Source organism: Hirundo rustica, chromosome 19 (genome assembly GCF_015227805.2).
Source record: "Hirundo rustica isolate bHirRus1 chromosome 19, bHirRus1.pri.v3, whole genome shotgun sequence".
In the NCBI taxonomy this organism is placed as follows: Eukaryota; Metazoa; Chordata; class Aves; order Passeriformes; family Hirundinidae; genus Hirundo; species Hirundo rustica.
The window spans coordinates 2,002,282-2,022,537 of record NC_053468.1 but is presented as its reverse complement, the minus strand read 5'-3'; the positions used below and the strand labels follow the sequence as shown (position 1 = coordinate 2,022,537).

Here is a 20,256-nt window from a genome sequence, read left to right as displayed (position 1 = left end):
CTTCCAGTGGAGCTGATTGTTTAAACAGAGCTAATTTTCAAGCAGTGATGACTGCACGGAGATCTTGAAAGAAATCTGATTTATTATCTTTCAAGACAGACATCTGCAAACTGAAGCCCCAGCACTCTGGAGACACTCCCCTAAAAGCTGCTGCCTTTCTCTCAGTGACTCGTCCATGCACGCCCGTCTCCTACCAGCACCACTGAGCATCCTGAAACTGCTGATTCTTCTTTTAAAAAAGCACCAAAGCTATTCAAAACTTCAAATGTACCTCGGAGTACTGTGAAGGCAACAACTTACTGCAATTTCCCTTGCCAGAAAATAGAATTGGCTGGGTGATAGCCACACAAATTGACAGTTCCTTCCTCTCCTCTCCATGATGTCCACAGTTAAAAGGGGTTGGATGTGCCATAGCAAATCTTTGGAGCACTCCCCAGCCTGTTTCAGGCTGAGCTGCTGTACAGAGATGAGAGGAAGTGAAATGGTAGATACACAACTGTCTCCCGAGGAGGAAAAGTTCAGAGCACGTTTTGGGTGCCTTCCAGTGGCTCCAGGCAGAAGAGGATGGCTCCAGAACAGCCACGCACAAACCTTTGTTCAGAGAAGTCCAAAGAAAGGGAAAAAACAGGGAGGGTTGTTCTGAGACAAGTCTGGTTCCCTTAATAATCACCAAGTCATAAAAGAGTTCCTTTGATTCAGAAATCCCACAAAGGTTCTCTCTATAGCAGAAAGCCCAGCACATAGTTGGGCTTTCACAAGAGCTCCTAATCCTACTCATAATTAGGGAAGAGGGACTGTTCCTGGCCATTTTTAATACTCTCAGACTGGAAAAGGGTGGCTACCCCAAACAAACTGCTATTCAAAATTTCACTTCCATGGAACTTGTGACTTACTCTCAACAGAAAGGAGGCATAAGGATGCAGCAAATCCTGAGTGCAAACAAAACAGCTTCTAGCACAGACCTCATGAATGGGGAAGGCTGAAAGCAAAGACAAAACTGGAAAAGCTGTGACATCAATAACATTTGAACATTTTTTGAGGCTCCCCTTCACATCCTTTGAGTTTCTCCACAGCACATCCACCACAGGAACAGGATGGACAGATCAATTCTTACAGATTTTTCTTACCTTTACACACTATTTGTCACATTGTTCCCCCCCACACAAAAAGTAGACACAAATCTGTGCCTTCAACTCCCCACTGCCTTGTTCCCACATTTCTCCTCAAGCAGTATTTATTGTATATATACAGATGTGCTTTGTGATCATCAAGGCCAGTGAGAATTTTAGGCAAAAAAATTCTTTGAATACAGACCAGTTTACTGACTGTGTGCTACATGGAAACAAAACTTGAAACCTAAAGACCCCCAACCTTTCAGTTTTGAGCAGAAATTCTTAACACACCTGTGATAGCATTGTTTACTTAGAGCAAGCTGCAAAACCAGAACTGTCTTTCTGAAGTGATTCCACCTTGGCTCATTCCTGCAGTATCTGCATACATCACATATTTTTGCACGGTATCTACAGCCCCTCATTTTATGAAATTCACATTATCCTCACAATGGGAAGAAAGGAAGAAAGCGGCTTTACCGTGGAGGGGTGAGCCAGAGGGGCTGCTGGACAGGCCGGGCACGGGGCTACAGCGTCCTCCCTGCTTCGACGTCAGCTCCTGCTCGATCTCCTCCAGCCCCGCGCTCTTCTGGAAGCGGCTCATGCGATTGACCACCCGTGGGGACATGTGAGTCCTGACACAGGGCTGGCCCCCGTAGGGATTGATGGGGAAAACGTGGGAAGTGCCTCGCAGCGTGCTGACCACCACCCAGCGGCAGTCGTGGCTGAAGGAGATGTCCTGTACCTGGAAAACAGCGGCGACACGGCAATGAAGGCACCAACATGCACACCTCCCGCACAGGGCTCGTGTCTCAAACACAAATCTGAACTGGAAATGGGAAAACAATCCCTCACATTCAGGCAATTTAGACTTGAATTTTGGTGCATTTGTCAATGAACTTAGTACGTAGTATATACGCTACAATTCACGCTTGCAAATTTTCTGTACTTTTCAAAATATTCTGAGATGATGACAACAAACCATGCTGCAAAGTGCTGCAGAAAGCCACAAGATCTTGGTGTAGTTTTCAAAAAGAATTTCGTTCTAAAAAGAGCTGGGAAATTGTTTCAATTACATGTTTTGTATTTGCTTGTTTAATCTTTAGAGATTGCCCAAAAACGGGAAAAGGGAGGGATGAGAAGAAAAGAGAGAGATCTCACCACTGGGCCTGATTTTGACAAATACTGGCACAAGTCTTATTATAACTTAAAATGGTCAGTTTTGAAGCAAATATAAAAATACTGCTAAACATTTTCCACTACGGTTACTCCTTGCATAGATCTCAGATACGAAGTCCAGAAGGATTTAATTCTCTTTTAAGTGCGCTTTACACAACGCTTTGATGGAAAGCAAATTCTTGTTCCTGAAGGAATGCTTTAAAAGAGAGATTAAAGTTTGTTTCCAAGCCTGTCCTGGCAGACAACTCAAGAAAACAAGTAGTTGAAGTTAAAATGATTTATCATAGAGAAAAAAAGTCCTGAAACAATTCTTCCAAAAATGTTTTTAAAGGTAAAAGCTGACTAAAAGGAACCATGGGCACAAGTGGGATTTACAATGGCAAACAAACATATAGATGAAGGATTAGTTTTCATTATATTATTAAGCAGCATAAACTAAATAAAATTCTTTAAGATTTCACTGAAGCCAGTTTTACAATATGCTAGGTACTCAAATTGGAGTAAACACCGATAAAATCTTGACAAATATTCCAGAAATGCACTCCAGCTATTCCAGACAAAAGCAGCAAAGTATTCATCAAAGTGCAGGTTTCCAACTGAGCCCTGAAGCCTCAGAGATTAAAAAAGGGTTTAAGTCTTGTGACTTGTGACAAGATATTTGGTTGACAGACTGTCACACAAAATGCTTCATCGACATGACCGAGATAAACTAAAACCAGCGCTACACACCTGCTCCTTTCAGTCCCGGTGACATCCCCAAAGGAGCCGCCAACGACGCATCTCAGCGAGCTCCCCAAAACCTGTCAGCTTTGGCACGTGCAGGATTCAGCTCTGACCCACCTACAGCGCAGCACTCAGAGCTCCCAGGTCGCTTACAAAGTGTTTCACCTTTAACAGATTGCTCAGAAGGGATTAGAGACCCCACAGGGATTAATAAGGGCTCCAGAAAAACCCCAAAGGCCGTGGAGTCAGGGAAAACGATGCCACCAAGAGTATTTCAGTACTTGCTGTTAAAGTGGCAAATTCTCCTGGTCAAAACCAAACATATGAACTGTGTAGAAACTGCCACTCTCAGTTACAACAGAACTGTGAGATGACTGAGAAAAAATTCCATCTCACTGTAACATGCAACAAAACTGTGTGTTTCCTCTTTAATACTCAGTTTCCAGTTGGCACCCTGAGGGTTATGTTGTTTCAAAAGCTACACACAACAGCCCTGGCAAATGACAACCCCAGCCAAGAAACTGGGAAACAATCACTACAGGATGTTTTTTTTTCCTCAGTGTAAACATTACACAGAAAAAAAGTATTCCTGATCTACAGGAAGAAAGTGTGGAACTCAGTAATCCCAAATGCTCTCTTTAAAACAAGCGCTCACAAACACTGGCTCCAGTCAGAGCAGGCATCCCGGCCATGGCTGCCTAAAACATGGCTGAAACCACAAAGGCAGAAGGATTTAAATGCTCAGTGATAACATGGAAGAAAGTGTTGAGGGAAGAGTATGCAATGAATTAAGATTTAGAGGAACAGAGCTATGAAACCCTGCTGAGCAGTGGCAGAGTATTTTGGAAGCTGCTGTTCCACGTGATTCACCTACTGCTCACTGGACTCAAACACGGCCTCGTTTGTCTTTCACAGATACACGAGGAGCAGCAGAACCACGGGCAGCTCAAGGAGGTGATTCAGAGAATATTTCCAATTCCAAGGGCATGAATTAAACACGCTCACATCAAACCAGCACAAATCCATCTGTGCACCGCAAAGGAGCCCGTAACTCTCCAGCAGAACTGGAAGAAGGCATGGACCAGGCTGAAAAGACAATGCTCATCCTGGCAGTCTCAGAAACAACTTCAAAAATCAGCTGTGTCCATGAATAAACCCCTATAAATTATGCCCTGGGCCGTGCTGTTCCCCACCACGTTCCTGTACATTATGCCGAGTTCTCAACTGCTCAGAGTATAAACAAACTGCACAGTGGCCCATTAGTGGTTTTCAAGTTTATGCTAAGCGTTGCAATTTATTGCTGTTCTTTAGGTTAATGTACTATTATTTCATGTATTTATAACATATTTCTGGATTTGTTGTTAATTATGATGTAATGTTTAGATACCAAAGATCAATCAAGACCCCATAGTGTTTACAGATATATGTTAATAAAGCACAAAGTACACCAGATCTCTCACGATGCAAAGTTTATTCTATAGCTCAAGGTCAATGTCACATTTAATACTCACATCTGTATTTTAAAATTTTATCTATCCTCTTCTGTCTGGACCAGTAAAGGGAATTACAGACCTGAGATTTTGTTCCATTTGGGAGCCCTTAAGATATTTTCAAGTTCTTTTCTGTCCTAGACTCTCTCCATCTTTCTTGCAGGTTCCCTTCAGGTACTGGAAGGCCACAAAAACACCACTCCAAAGCCTCCTCTTTTCCAGGCTGAGCAATCCCAATTCTCTTAGCCTTTCCTCATATGAGAGGGGCTCCAGCCCTCTAAACATTTTGGTGGCCTCCTCCATTTTGGACTTGCTCCAAAAGGTCAATGTGCTTCCTGTCTTCTCCTGTTTCCATCCAATTACTCTTCTATGCGCCTTTCTAACTTCCACTTTTCTATTTCCCTGTACTTTGAACATTAGGATGTAAAATCCTCCAGAAAACTGAATTAAAATGTAGCTACCACTCAGAGCCTGCCCTGAGTGACATAGTCAGGTAATTTAATATACAGAGCGCTCCAAGGACACGGCACATGTCAACAGCTCTACTGAGGATCAGCTTTCAATACAGTACAGATCAAAAAAATCATTTCTGATATTACAGAATCACAGGATGGGTTGGAAGGGGCCACAAAGGCCCATCTGATCCAACCTCCCTGCTCCAACAGGGTCAGCCCAGAGCACCTGGCACAGGCCTGTGTCCAGGTAAATCACGTAACAGCTAGAAAACCAACCTCACAATGCTGAACCTTGGATTTCAATAATAATGACAATAAATAAACCACGTTTTGATCTTCCTAGCACTGTTTTTTTTCCTTCCTACCACCCCTCTGTCAGTCGTGTGGAGTTACACCAGGTGCAGTCTGTATATTCTTGTGCATTTTACTGCATTTAATTAAACTTGGAGAGTAGGACCAGCAGTGCTGCAACAAGAACGTGACCTGTTCATGATCACTGTGCTGTGTCACAGAGAAAAAACACCCTGATTTGAAGCACAGGACTCAAGTATTTAATTATGCTGTGCAGGGAGATGGCAGAAAGAAAAAACCAGTATCATTAAACAATGAGAAAGAGCAGCAGTCCCGAGGAGGTAAGGGTCAAAATAAATTAGAAAACTGGTCTGTATGTGAATTTTTTTGGCTGAGAAAATTAAGGAAATGATGTAGCAACAAACATAAATGAAAAAATAATAAAATCATCGTCTACACAATATGATTTATCAGACCCACACAGACCCAACTCTGTCTCCCCAAGTCCCCGGCACTAATTTCAGTTTTGTACAAAAGCAAGGGCAGAACGTGGGCACAGTGAGATATTCACGTGGGGCCTTTAACCACAGCTGAGCTCTCTACTAATAACTGAGCCTGCAGACGCTGCTGCTCAGGGCTCCATCTCCCCAGGGCAGCCAAGCTACCTCTGATTGCAGCAGCTTCTTCTTGTCAGCTCTCATCCGAGACTGATCAACTTCCCCAAATCAGTCTTGATTATTTCAAGCCCGTCCCCAGCTTCTTTCCTAGAAATAAGAAAGTCTTCCTAGTCTTACAGAGTCTATTTCAGTAACTGCAGCTATGAGCATGCCACAGACAGGAAGGAATTTCTCATGGCCGTGGAGATTCACATCCAATGTCTGCAAGTTGTTCCAGTGTTTCACTACCTGGGCACGGGGCGTGACACAACCTCGAGCAGTCTGTGTGGAATCACATCGCTGAAAGGTTTGTGCACTCCCTGGAAAAGCGTCACACCACGCGTGTTCCGCGGCACCCAGGCTGGAATGTTTTTATCATTCCCTCTGTTCACCTCCTCTGACTGAAGTCAGTTCTAGCTGCAGTTTGGGAGCGGGAATAACAGAAGTCTGACAGAGTAAAGGATTACAGAGGAGCTGGCCAGCAGCCAGCTGATGCTATCGTTACGTTTATTTGTCCTAGGCTGAGATAATGCTGTTTTTCAGGGATTTTGTTTTTGTTGTTTACAATTTCAGATCAAAGAGAAAGGATCATCAGGTGATGGGCTAACTTTCATCTGTAAGTAAATGAGCTTCCTCAGTTCAGAACATGCTATGCCTTCAGTAGAAACCTTCCAGAATGCTCTTGGGTAAAAATATGAGTGCAGTAAGCATTGCCTTACAATGCAAGAGCTGGAGGACAAGAAAACATATCCTTAAACAAAATGTGCAGCACATACAAGTGCACATTTCTCCTCGTTACGGCTGAACTGTGCAAGCACAGATCCTCTGAGAGGTTCAGTTCCCTCTCTGACTCAGTTAAATACAACCAGCCCTTGCAATGGGCCTTCCTGGGGTTACTCAGTGCTGCTCTTTGTCCTCTTAAGTGAAAAAAATCAAAATCTAAAGCACAAGTGGCACTTGGAGGTTAAAAGATCATAATCTGATATAATCGAAACAGGGACTTCTGTCTGTGTTTGCAGAAAAGTGACCTTGGGACTCAGTGAATTATCTGAGCACTTCACGTTCTGCCATCGTCATTGTCTTCACAACTCCCTTCTGAGGCAGAGGTCCACCTTCCATCCCACCCCATCTTCATCTGAGTCTCAAAAAGGAATTCTGGGAAACGTGGGGTGAAGCTTTATCAGCCAAAACCTCACATACAAAAGCAGAGCTGATTTCAGCATGGACATTAAAATCCCGCATATAACACAGCCATAATGACGATGTTTAAACAATTTATAATGGGTGCTAGCTAAACAAATTCTGACACTGATAATCACTCATGTCCATCAACACAAATTAGAACTTTTTATAGCTCCAGTACAGAAGGTGACCTTTAAGACCATTGGCCTTGATTCACAGTTAGTTTTAAACCAGGGGAGAAAAAAAACAGAAAAAAAGGTCTGGTAGCAAATGTATAAATACGGTTCTAACCAGACAGGAGGTACAGAGGCTCCCAGTGTGGGCTGCACTGAGAGTTTTATATTGAACAATCTCCAAAATTCTTGTCTAATGCTCCTCATACATGGAATTCACGCAACAAAAGAGCAGCACCAGCAAACTCTCCTCTCACTGAACAGCTGCAAGTGCTGTTATTCCAAAAGAAAAAAGTAAAACTATCTCTCATATTATATAAATATTTCAATCTATGTGTGTTGAGAATCACAGGTACCAATGCAATATTGTTTAATTATCCAGGGAGTTGTGAAATCCACCAACACACCTCAGGCTGGTTAGAATTTTCTCCATTTTATGCCATTCCAAAAGCTATACTGTTCACAACCCAAATGAAAACTGTGTGGCAAACTAGGAAAAAATTTACTATGTTGATTCTGAGAATTTTAATGCAATGCTTTCACAGAGATGCTAATACTATATCCCAAAAAAACATGTATCAAGAAGGGTTTCTTCTCTAAAACATGTTCTGTTTGGTTTCCAATGTGTGCCTTGAAAACAAATTTATCAGCTGTAAAAACCAGAAGAACATCTTTGTTCCTCATGACTGAAGTCTTGTGCTTTGGGTTTCAATATTGAGTCTTTGTATGAAGGGAGAACAAAAATAACTCTAAACATTAAACACATTATAGAACATGCCCAAGCAGATGGCAGAGTATGTGTATACACACAGATCTCATTGCTCTTTGTGATATTTATAAAAACTACTTGTTAGTACCATATATATTATCCCAAATGAACAGTTTTTCCTAATTTCCTCTTAATTTCCAGATTGTTTTTTCCTTCTTATAGTAAACCATTGCTTGTAACAGCTATTCCACTTTTCCAGAATGGTGGCAGAAAAGCTTTAAACTAACAGAAATGTAAATTCACCCAGATAAATCTTGATCAACCACTGCTACGTTCAATAAAGCTTTCACATTCTACTCGTTACAAAGGTATAGCAAGAAATTTGAAGGAAACTGCTCAACTCCCAGGGAAAAAAAAGGTTTGAAGGAACTGTAATCAGGTACCAGAGCCACCCGAGCTCCCAGTGCCAGGGTTATAACCACAGAGCCCCAGGCTGTCCCTGTCACAGTGCTTTACATCTGCCAGGCTGCCACAAGTCGGTGCTTCCCGTGTGTAATTGCATCAGCAAGTGCAGTACTCATTCCTTACCCTGTGGTGACATTTTTACTCCTGTATTTAAAGCAGGTTCCTCAGCAGTTCCTCAGTGCTCCAAAGGTGAGGCTCTGCTGGTGCCCAAAAGCGTCTCCACGAAGGACTCAAGCAGAACCTGCTGCAGCCACAGCCACAGCCCTGCCAGTGAGAACAGATCCCTTTTCCCCACCTCACCAGCAAATCACTTCACTGAGCGTTGCCTAAAATACAATTCCAGACTTTTCCACCCTTGGATAAGATCCTAACTTAGTCCTCCCTCTCTGAGAGGGGGATTTTTCAACAGGGAAGTTAAACTGGGGAGTCTCTGCAGGTTCCCCCACTGCGCCAAGAAAAGTTAATCACAGCCTCTTGATTAACTCTTCCTTTCAACTCTTTAATTGTCTGTCTGTGGCTTTTACCACCAGAGTCAGGCAAATGCTGACAGTTCCTTCACGGGCACGAGACAAATGTTGAACATGTTACATGAGAAAAGGTTAAGTGCAAACACAGCCAATAATCGGGGCTCTTTGGAGGCAGTGCCAGATCTGAATAAATCTGACAGCACCTCATTGCAAAGGGCAAGAATTTATTATTGTCCAGGTTAAACGCTCTGCTCTTATCCCTTCTGTGGCTGGAGCACAAGAAAGGCTCTTTGTGTGCTGAAACAAACATTAAAGTGCCAACATACACAGAATGTATAAGGTGTCTGGGGATTATTCTTCAGCAAAGTTTAACTTACTTTGGCTTCGGTCTCTCCCCTGTGAAGTGTGTACAAATGATGGACGGCACTTTGTGATGATGACCAAGGATGTGTCAGGATTTGAAAAACATGGAAATCATGGCCTAATGTGTCAGTGGTGACCAGCAACATCCCTGGGGAAAAAAAAACAAAAAAAAAAAAAGAAAAAGAAACACAAAAGCACAAGAGATTAATCACTGCAAAAGAAGAGGCTTAAAGTGTCTACCTAAAAAATGCGGAGTGTGGCTTACATTTGGGGTTTGGAAACAGAAGAAAACACAGAAAATGACTGAACTGAAAGGGATTCACCTCATAAAAATGATTCAGGACTTCAACTGAAGTCATATTCACAGTACTACTACTTAAGTATTAATATATTAAGATAGTATTACAATACAAATCTATAAAAACGTTTGAAAAATCTGAATATTCCAACTAAATTTGAGAACTGTGTGACCAATATGAAGCATTGAAGTGATGAATGATACAGCAAAACCCCAAAATGTTCTTCCCTGGGCAAGAGCCAGTCTAAAAAAGATTGATGTCTCCACAATAACAATTTTTGGAAGAAGAGATTATCGAAATCCAGCCAAAACAGCCCATACCAAAACAATCCTGAAGAACCATCTTCCTTATCTGATTTATTGGTGAAAGGCAGAGTTGAGAGCTTTCAAATGAAACACTAAATGAGGTACCAGGTTCATTGAAAACAGGTCACTGGTGGAAGTACTGAAATGATTGAATTAGATCAGCAGAACCACATTTGCTATTACCTTTTTTTTATCCCACAGTGTCTCAGCCCACAACCCAGTTTTAAACACTTACAAAGATATTTGAAGTCAATTTGCCATAAATTTATACAAAAAAATTAAGTATTTTTGTACATATAAGGAAAATACAGCATCATAGCAGAACTTAGGAATACAGTAACAAACTCCAGATTTATTTTTCTGTTATTAATGAAATTCAATACATTATCACCGCAAGTAATCCTCTGACATTTAGTTAACGTCAAGTACAAAGTGATTTTAGCAGTTTAATAGCAAAGTTCTAAATAATTTTCAAGGTTCCCATCTATTAAAGAAAAAAACCGGAATTACCACTCAGGTCTGCTGCAACACTTCTCCACATAAAGCACAGCTGAAATCTTTTATCCTGCAGGAAGAGAACCTAGTCCTCATGTTTTACATCACACTTATTCAGAGGATAAATTATTATCCTATTTCTGCCATAAATGAGTGTCCACTGCCTTCATTTATTTACAGGTATCAGGAATTGCTTTTCCTCTGCTGCTCCAGATACCAATAGCACATATTTGAAACCTCTCACACGTTACCACTGATTTTCTACCTTACGACACTTGGAAAATTTTAGCGTTCAAGTGCAAAAAGTGCACCGAGCAGCAGAGTAAAAATTAAGTGTGATTAGCTTTTTTATGGGACCATAATTTCATCCCTAGATTGGTTGGCATAAACAAGAGCAAAACCAACTCCAGACATGTCAGAGGCACAGCCCTCGTGAGGCTGATTTCTGTTCCAACAGCGAAGGTTTTCTTTATATACAACAAAAATACAATTTACTCTTCCTCGATGTGATTGAAGATCTGAGTAGCATATCCAATGTCTGATAAAATTCAGCGACCCAGGAGCATTGCAGTGGGAAAAGGATTGGTATTACTGTTTTCCCTCCTTGGCAAACCTGGAGTCCAAGGAATTGGGTCCTTTAGGCCCAGACAGAAACATTTCAGAGACCAAAGGCCCTGTGTGCTCAACGTCCTGAAACCCCACGCAGGGCAAGGCAGCACCCCCAGAGCCTGTGTGGCACCACCAGGGCACCCCTCAGTTTCCCCAAAACCTCGGGAAGAAGGATCCCGTGAAGGCAAGCAGGCAATTCTGGGGAGCTGAGGCCCACCAGCAGCAAGATACAAAATCCAAATTGCTCTCGGAGACAAAACTGCCTCCAAGCTTCCCCTCAGCTTGACCACCGAGGCTGGCAGGGCCCGGGCCCGGCCAGGCCACCCACGCTGCACCCAGGCATTTCCTGCAGCTCGCACAAACGCACCATCTCACATCTGAGCTCAGCAAGATTCCCTCCAGCAGACACGCTTTTACTGTTCCCGGCTGCTCCTCCGGCCCCGAGTGTTAGAAATGAAAGGGAGTTTGTTATGGAGCTGAGAAATCCGGGAGAGCGCTGGGGTATTATGTTTGGGCGGTAAGGCATGTGAGCTGAGGTTGGTCTGGATGTTAATGTTGGCTTAACTGGCAATTTCCTTGATTTGTAGTGACTGTGTTGATAGGAAATACAGCTCGAGTTGCTCCGGTGCAAGGCAGCCAAGGCTTTCGTGTGGGATTATGCACACAATTTGCATTAATTCTGTTCTGCAACATCACAAACTACACTTCCCTTCTAGTGAAGTGTGCGGTCCTCAATAATATATAGCATTTCCAGCAGAGAAAGCTGGAAGCAAAGAGGGGTTTGTGTGCTGGAACTGGGCTGCTGCTGTTACTGGAGCGAGGATATTCCAAAAGATCTAATTCAACCCAGTAAGAATTTATCTTCTCCGTTCCTGTGTTTGTCTCTCCTCGTGCATTAGACAGCTTTATACGGACGTGGAGGGTGCTTTGGGTCCTTTTGTGCTCTTATTCCCGATGGAAAGGACCTTTGGAGAAGCTGGAGGAGATGGATCTATAAGACTTCTCTGCTTGACTTGCAGACAAGCTCTGCAAACAGATATTTTTTCTTCCCCCAAGGCTTGAGAAGTCTTTTATAAATACAGACCCAGGTTTGAGTGCACCCAGAGATCTCAGCACACGGCACGGCGCACGGAAGATGGTAAAAAAACCCCTAAATCCACCAAAAATCTGTCTGGAACTGGAGACAAAAGGCTGTGTAATGATCCTGAGCCAGAAAAAACACCGAGATCACCGTCCCGCATTTTGTCCATGCAATCCCTGGGTGCTCAGCTCAGCAGGATCTGGTTTCCAGCGCGGGCCAGAGCCGCAGGTGTCTGTGGGCAGTGCAAGGAGGGTGTCACTGCCCTGCTGCTCACAGGCTCCTGCCCAACCCTACAACGCTGTCTTTAGGCAGAGCAGGGATCATTTTGGGCACAAACACCAAGACCTGTGGTCCCATGGTGATCCCTGCTTGCTCCTTCGGTGACACCTCGGATCCCAACAGCCGCAGCCGTGACATTCACTTCTCTACCTGCAGCTCTGAGCAGTTCCAGATGATGCTCCCAGCTCTTGGTTCCATGTGTGCTTTGCCTTTGGGTTTTCTGGGTTTGGTTTGGGGTTTCTTTTATCTGTTTTTGCTAACTTGAAGGAGTACAGAAGTGAAAGACAATACATTTGTGGCTGGAAAGGAATTGACTTAAAAATAGACGAGTGGTATCTGATTTGGCAATTTATATCTAAGCTAAACTCCTGCTGCCTGTCCCGTTTGGAATAAATGCATTTATTAGATGAAAGCCCAGGGAAAACAGGCCCTTCACTTGTATTAGAGACTTTTTCAGTAAGTTAAAGGAGGACCTTTCACACCCACATTAGCATTTGAAGTACAAATATATTCTGGCAGGATTTGTATCAACACGGAGGTCCCAAGCACAACACCACAGATGGGAAAGAACTTGTATTTATAAAACAGCATTTTGAAATCTCTTCCTTGCTCCTGTTATTCAAACAATAAATCACCCGTGTTTCAGAACACTGGCCTGGGGTTTGTGGTGGGATTTTCCAGCTCTCATTACTTCACACTGAAGAATCCCAGTTTTCCATTATCACAGCTCAGCCATTTCATTTCTCTCTCCATCTCCCTGCAGCATCCCAGCAGGAATTCCTAATCCCAGCAGAGAAACACGAACTGGAATCCTGGTCCTACCTCACTTTCACTTTCAAGTGCAGGAAACTTCAGCTCAAGCTTCATAAGAGGCCTTTTGTGACAGTTTTCCCAAAAAGTTGTTTAGACGGAAATACAGGTTAAAGCCGAGCTAAGTTCAGTCCAAATGTTTTCTCTTATGAGGGACTTTATGGGTGAATAATCAGAGATGAAGAGTGAGTGAAATGAGTGAATAATTCTTGAGGATTTCCTGCTTATTTTTCAAACTGGCATTAATCCCTGTTTAACAGATAACAGCTGAAATCCATTGGAAGTCTTGCATACACAGGACCCAGTGGAAATTTATGTGTAAACCAGACTTTATTTAGTATATATCTCATTGCAAAAATTCTGATTTTGCTTATCCACGGTACGAGGGTGCAGCCAGATTAAATTAATGACTGTTTTACTGCGTGGTTGTTTTAAATCCACAGAGATGATTAAAATCCAGTTTCAAAGGAACAGATATCCTAGACCGGGAAAAAAATTTAGCAAAGCTTTGTTTTACCTGCCCTAATTTACAGCTTCCTACTTTTCCTGCATTCTGTTTGGGGAAACAATCAGCTTCTTTCAGGATAGAAATAAAACCACGAGGAATATATGCATAAAAGGAAAAACTAGTACAGATGTAGACTGTGGGTTAAGAGCTATTTATGCAGTATCAGAAGACTAAACCAGACTCTGGCCTGGCCATAAACTAAGCCCACGCCCTAAATGAGGTGCCAAGCCACAAAAAGCATTTGCGTCAACTGGGAATACAAGGAAAAGAAGGACTTCTAATTATAGGGCCTGGAAGCGGAAGCCGGGAGCGATTGGGAGCTGAGGCTGCGCCGTGTTTATCTGAGAGCTTCCTCCCCTCTGACTGATGAGGCTTGGCCGGAGGGTGGGACTGGAGCTGCTGATGGGACACGGAGTTCTCAGCTCCTGGCAGCCCCGGGGGCAAATTAGAGAGCGCTGGGAAAGCTGGGCAGCCCCACCACATCCTATTTATAACACCTCCCTAACTGCAGAGCTGTTGATTGCGTGCGCAGAAATGAGGCCCGCTCGGCTTGGAGCTTCACCAAGAGCTTCCCTTCAGTTTTCAGAGGGTTTTCCACCTCCCCAAACTCAGCCGGCACTCTCTGAAGGATTCCACACCTTCAAGCTGTGCTGCATTTCTTTTCCAAACAGCGAGGGCGCAAGCACTGGGAATCAGGCACGCATCTGTGTGGAGGAAATGTGGATCCATGGATAGATCCATGGATTCCCGAGTGCAACCCTCACATTTCCATGCCCAGCCACGGAGAGACCAGTCCAGCCACTGCACCAACTCACTGCTTGTCCAAAAAGTGATTACAAACACCAGCTTCTCACACTTCAGTCTGGAAATCTGAACTTGGATGCCACACAAGGTTGGTACTGAGCTTTGGAGGTTCCCAAATTACAGGCTCAGTGACTTCGAGCCACTCCTGCTTCAGCCCATATGGATTTCGCCTGGCATTCCCACCTTCCACGGGCTCACTGGGACAGGATTCCTGCTCCATGAAGCTCCCTGGGCTGAGCAATCCCATTCACGGGACAAAGTTTATATGGCCCATGGTTTTCTGAGGCATCTGGCCCGAGCCAGAAACAGCAGCTTTATTTATACCCACTGTACTCCTCTCCCAGGCAAGAGAAAATACACACAAACATCAGGGCTGCTCAGCCCCTGGGTACTCCCAAGTGGACAATGTGCTGCAGTTCCAAAACTGGGTCTCAAAAAACCGTAACTAAATAATGAAATTCTGATTTTAGCAGAATTCACCGCAAAATAAATGCAGGCACGTAAAGATTTAATGTAAATATTTTAAAAATCCCAAGAAGTCAAAAGAAAGAGAAGCAAAATAAAATATTATTTTGTGAATAAATAACTCCCTATGACTCTTCTAACTCCTAAAATAATCCATGGCTAGAGCTCTTCCTTCACAACCAACCCAAAATGCAATTCTTGATCAAGCCATCAATCATCAAGGATTCTTCCTTTTGGTGACATGGGACACAGGGACACAACATTTATAACTGCAGCTCATCAAACTGCCTTAATTTCAACACATTTGTCTTCCAAGGCAATAATTCCAGTTGAAAACCAGAAGAAAATGAAGAGAAAAACTGAAGAATTATTCTGTCATTAAATAATTAGAGCTTGTTTTACTCTCCAGGAGTGTTTTCCTGCCCACTTTCTCTGGTCAATGGGAAAAAACTTGTGCAGAGACGTTCCAATTTCACCCTCTTTAACTATTAACTCAAGGCCACCGTCACGTTTCAATATAGAACATTAAAATAATCAGAGCAATTTCAGGTCTGTTAAAGGTGCAGTCAGGCATCCCAAGGGGGACACAGTTTAATCTGTTTTACTGCTGGCCCAACATTAATTTTCTCGTTATTAATGGGTGGAAAATCTCTTTTGCAGCCAAGGAAGCGTAATTATTTTAAATTTTCAATGTCCTGCACTTCACAGCTCTCAGCTGCCAAGCTGGCAGGAGCAACACTTCTGGAAAGCAGATCATTTATTTACCACACTTAAAAGAAAAAAATCTCCAGATATTTATAAACCAGCACCATTTTTTAGCTGTTTACTAATTGAGAATCTTATGTGAGAACTTCTCTCTTTGACACTAAAATTGGAATGTACCTGCCCCATCCCATCGATTTAAAAGCTGGTCCTACTCCCAAACTGAGTGTGGATTTAGTTATAGCTATAGAAATGTTTTAATTATTGTATTTTCAGTTTCTTTTAAGGGCTTTTATTGAAAAGCCCTTAAAAGAAACATTGTGTCTCTTGCTCCCGCTAGAAGGGTGAGAAGCCAGAATCCAGCCCTGCAGCTGGAAAATCCCTCTATGTTGCATCTGAGCGTAGAGAAAAGCTTTTACTGGGAAAAGCTGTCCCAGGAGAAGACCACCAGGAAGCTTAGGTAACAAAATGTCCTTTTCAGAGGCTCTAAGGCTACTTACTGGCCTTAACAAATTGGCCATTGAAGCAGAAGCTCCACAAAAATCAAACAGGGGATAATTCTCATCTTCCCTGGCTGCCCACAGGGTTTGTTGTACATATAGTTCTTGGCAGTGCAGCCTGACAGGGAAACGAGGCACAAACCTTCCAAAAACAGGAGTGAATGATTTAAACAATCTTTGAATAGACATGAAAACTTCTACACTTCACTTGCCTCCCAAACCAGACACAAGGGATGGAGATGTTTGTATGGATGCTCCTGGAAATCCCGTCTGGAGCCTGGGAGGCCATGGCCAGGTCAGGCTCTGCACTGGGACCACAGGAACTGGGATCCCAGCACAATCCCCTGCTCTGGTGGGCTCAGAAGCTCAGCCCAGCTCCCAAAATTATTCATTATTGGTCTGCATCACTCGAGGCCCCCATGGAAAGTGGAACTCCGGAAGAAGAGCAGCAGGGTCCACATGAAGATATCCTGGCATCCTCCAAACTCAATGCTCAAACACCAAGACTCCAGAACTATTGATCATACCTAAAATATAGGGCTGATTCCTCTACAATTTATTTCATCTATAAATTGTGAAAATGACATCTCTACGGGTTTTGATGTTCCACTTATTCCCACATCGCATGCTCGTGGCCTTGTGCCCAAAATCCACCTTTCTTGGGGAGCCCAGAGGATCTGGCCCTTCCTCCCCTCTGCAGGGGCAGAAGAAAGAAACTTCATGGGCTGAAAGAACAGACTGTCCACTGGCTGTGGAGAAATTGCCCAAGTGTAGACAACAACGTATTTAGCAACTCAGCTTTAGCACAAATAAAGCATCTATAATTTGCTTGTAAATGTGGTGAAGTAAAGACAATTGACTGAAATAAAGCTGCGGCCCAGCAGACTTAAAAATTACTCTCTCAAGTACAAATAACAATTCCTGTAGTATGGAGAGACGTGGATCATTTACACACAAGTTGGTTTTAATTATCACAGTTCATAAAGGCTTTTATACCTCTGGTCCAAATGAAGGGAGGATTCTGCTCGTTTCTAACACTATAAAAATCTATAAAGGGATCCTCCCAAAACTCAGATCTGAGCCCCTGTGCAGCTCCTGCACCTAGACATGATGGAATTAAGGGGTTTATCATCCCCAGAAAGTAAAATTTTCAGTGAATCAGAGCAGTGCTCCCTGTTTTCCTCCCCAGCACAGCTCTGCACTCACTGTGTTGTGGTGCAGCCACTGCCTCAAATTAGGAGCAAAAGTGGGGTTTCAGAGCAAGCAGCCAAGGACAGAATCAAAAGCCACCTCTTGTTTTGTTCTCTGTAATGAGCTCAGCCTGATTGCCAATAGACCACTGGAGAATGGGCTGGGATGATGTTACAGCCCTGGCTTCAAACAAAATCCTGCCTTGATGTTAAATAAAGAGCGCAGAATCCTGGGCTAAGTGCTGCTCTCACTGGAGGCAGCTGAGGGAAGAGTTCTCTGCTGGTTTGTCCCCATGCCTCCTGCAAACCTCCCACAGCACACAGCATCTGCAAGCAGCCCAAAATAACACCACTTAAACAAGTGTTTTGCCATTAAACACCATTAGCTCTAAGTGTCCCTCTCTAAATTACTGTCAACCTCAGCAAACCAAAGAATTTGATCATAATAGAAACATCCAGCAATTTGCAAAAACATCCTTCCTTTTGAAAATTAACAAGTTAATTCGGTTTTGCATAAACATTATGCTGCCCTTTAAATTTACACAGTCCTAGAGACTCTCTTAAGGAAGCATTTAATTAATATCTATATCCCATTCTAATTTAAGCAGCTGTATTTATTTCACTTATTTATTTCATTTCATTAGCATCGCTCCATTTTAGGTATCATCCTTCTTCCAGAGCACAAAGCAAAATGAGTGTTCTGGAATCAAGGATTCTCAGTTCACTGCACAGGGCTCCATGAAAAATTCCCTTTCAACAAAATCCAGGCAGATGAGAATACAGCTTTATCTGTCACAAACTCCCAGTGAACTGCACTACACTGTTAAAGGGTTCTGACACAACAGATGGGGTGTCAGAATGACACCAACTGGTCAGCAAAAGTGAAAATATAAATGACAGACATTTAGTTTTATTCTCTGAAATGCGGCTTCACCCTCCTGATCTTCATAGTATTTGCTGCTTTTTAGAAATTGTTAATTTAGGCAATGGAAGTTGTTGATTCCCTGATCATTTCCCTGAGTGCTGCTGCAATCAGTCAGAACATTATTTACCTACAGATAATGAAATGTTAATCAGATCAATTAATGCACAAGGTTTGTAGTTGTCCCTGCTGCCCACAGCGACTGCTCATTTATAAAGAGAGAGAAACAGGTACTTATGAGGAGTTTCTTACAAGTCTTTTCAGGTTTTAGCTGATTTCACTCAGGAGAGAGGGTAAGATCACAAATTCTTCATTATCAAACAAATAATAAATTCCCTTAAAAAGCAGTGAAACAATTTTTTTTCTGTATTTATGGAGGACTACAATTTAACACACGTGCTGATCCTCCGGACACCTGAGGATCACAACATGTGTGCACCTGGCTGGCAGGATCCCAACAGACAGGAATTCCTCAGCAGCGGAAGAGGGACTGAATCTCCTCCCTCCTACCACAGTAAAAGTTGCCAAAGCTTGAGATTTCCAGAAAAGACAAAATACACATCCAACACTCCACAGAGCAGGTCACCTGCCGTGTCCCAGGGGGACCAGCAATGCCTCCAAAGCCATGGGACACATTCCCAAGGGATTTTACTGCCTTTACGTCTATGCCAAGAACCAGAACAATCTCTTACCACTGGGGTTAAAGGCCATGCAGCAAATGGGCTTCTCATGAGCAGGGAAATGAGCCACGATGCCATCGCTGTCCGAGTCCTCGCTCACCAGGACCTGGGGAACAGAACACAGCCCAGGATTAGCAGGGAAAACACTCCAGAGGGAAAATGCCAATTCACTGACACAGGGATTGGTGCGTAAGGTGTCACATCCACACTGTAACTGCATGCCAGCTGAACACCAACCATCCTCGGGAAGTCTCTCACACAGAGACGTGAGGCCTGCTCTAATAACCACAAAGGATTATCCACTTCATGCCTGGATTTCCTATTTACTTATCCTATTCAAATTAGGGAAAATCGAAAAATATTCCTGTTTTACTCCATGAATTATTGCTGACTGCACAAGAGCTCATTACACCGTGCTGTGCAGGGAGCTCTGTTTGAGGTTTCCAATAACAAAATCGCTTCCTGGAAAGAAAAGGGAATATTTAACCCTTACATAAATCAGTATTTTGATCCCAAGTACATAAAGCAAGTAAGTGGAAGATCAGATCAGACCCCAGAGAAAGTGAGTTTGCTTCCCAGGTGGGAACAGCACAACTTCCATCCAGCTGTCAGTGGTGCTGGAACTGAGGGATCTGGATTTATCCAAAGGATGCAAGGAATTATGGATTTATCCTGGCAAGGAATGCCAGGGACTGGGAGTGTGGATGGAAGCAGCTGCACCATGGAATTCACAGTTAACATGAATTTACTCCAGCCTGAAATTGCCTCACTCAATATGAGGTAACGCTATTACAGAGGTTGTTATCAAAAAATCAGGCCCTCACAAAACACCTTCTTGTGAACAATAAAGGAATTAAAACACAGGAGAGAGTTTTCACAACACAGGGTAATTCAGTGGAAAAGGAAATACCTGGACTGAGATCTGTGTTGTGCAGCAGCTTCTGAGATAAGGGACAAAGGATGAGCTTTTGGGGTTTTAAACACAAGCAAATTTGAAGCCGATAAAACTCCTGGGCCAGTCAAATTAAAGCTGAGTGTGAGGACATACAAAGAGACAAAACATCTAAGTTTGACTGCGTGAAAAGCAAAGATATTCCTAGATTTATAGAAAAGAACCAGAAGATGTGTGGACAAATCCATGCAAGAGCTGTAGGAGTATTTTATTCCTTAACTACACCATCCTAAAAGCTGAATTAAGTAAAACAAAGATCTGTCAGAAAAGGACTTGAAAAAAGGGATTCTGTGGTGAGCAAAAACCATCTCCTTACTGAGACAGTGCAAAACCACCCTGAATCATTTGTCTGCCTCTTCCAAAATAATCTGCAAGGTTTTTAATACTTCCTAT

The 20,256-nt window shown here is 43.0% G+C and overlaps 1 protein-coding gene across 15 annotated transcripts in view; it reads right to left on the bottom strand.

Annotated features, from left to right (window-relative positions):
- Positions 1-20,256, bottom strand: part of BCAS3 (BCAS3 microtubule associated cell migration factor) — a 297,790-nt gene that overhangs the window by 215,539 nt on the left and 61,995 nt on the right. For all 15 annotated transcript variants that reach the window (XM_040082187.2, XM_040082182.2, XM_040082188.2 and 12 more), the window contains 3 exons: positions 18,924-19,017; positions 9,277-9,410; positions 1,590-1,854 (listed from right to left, as the gene is read on the bottom strand). In XM_040082187.2, coding sequence (XP_039938121.1) covers positions 1,590-1,854; positions 9,277-9,410; positions 18,924-19,017 — 493 coding nt within the window. The remainder of the gene's footprint in view (positions 1-1,589; positions 1,855-9,276; positions 9,411-18,923; positions 19,018-20,256) is intronic.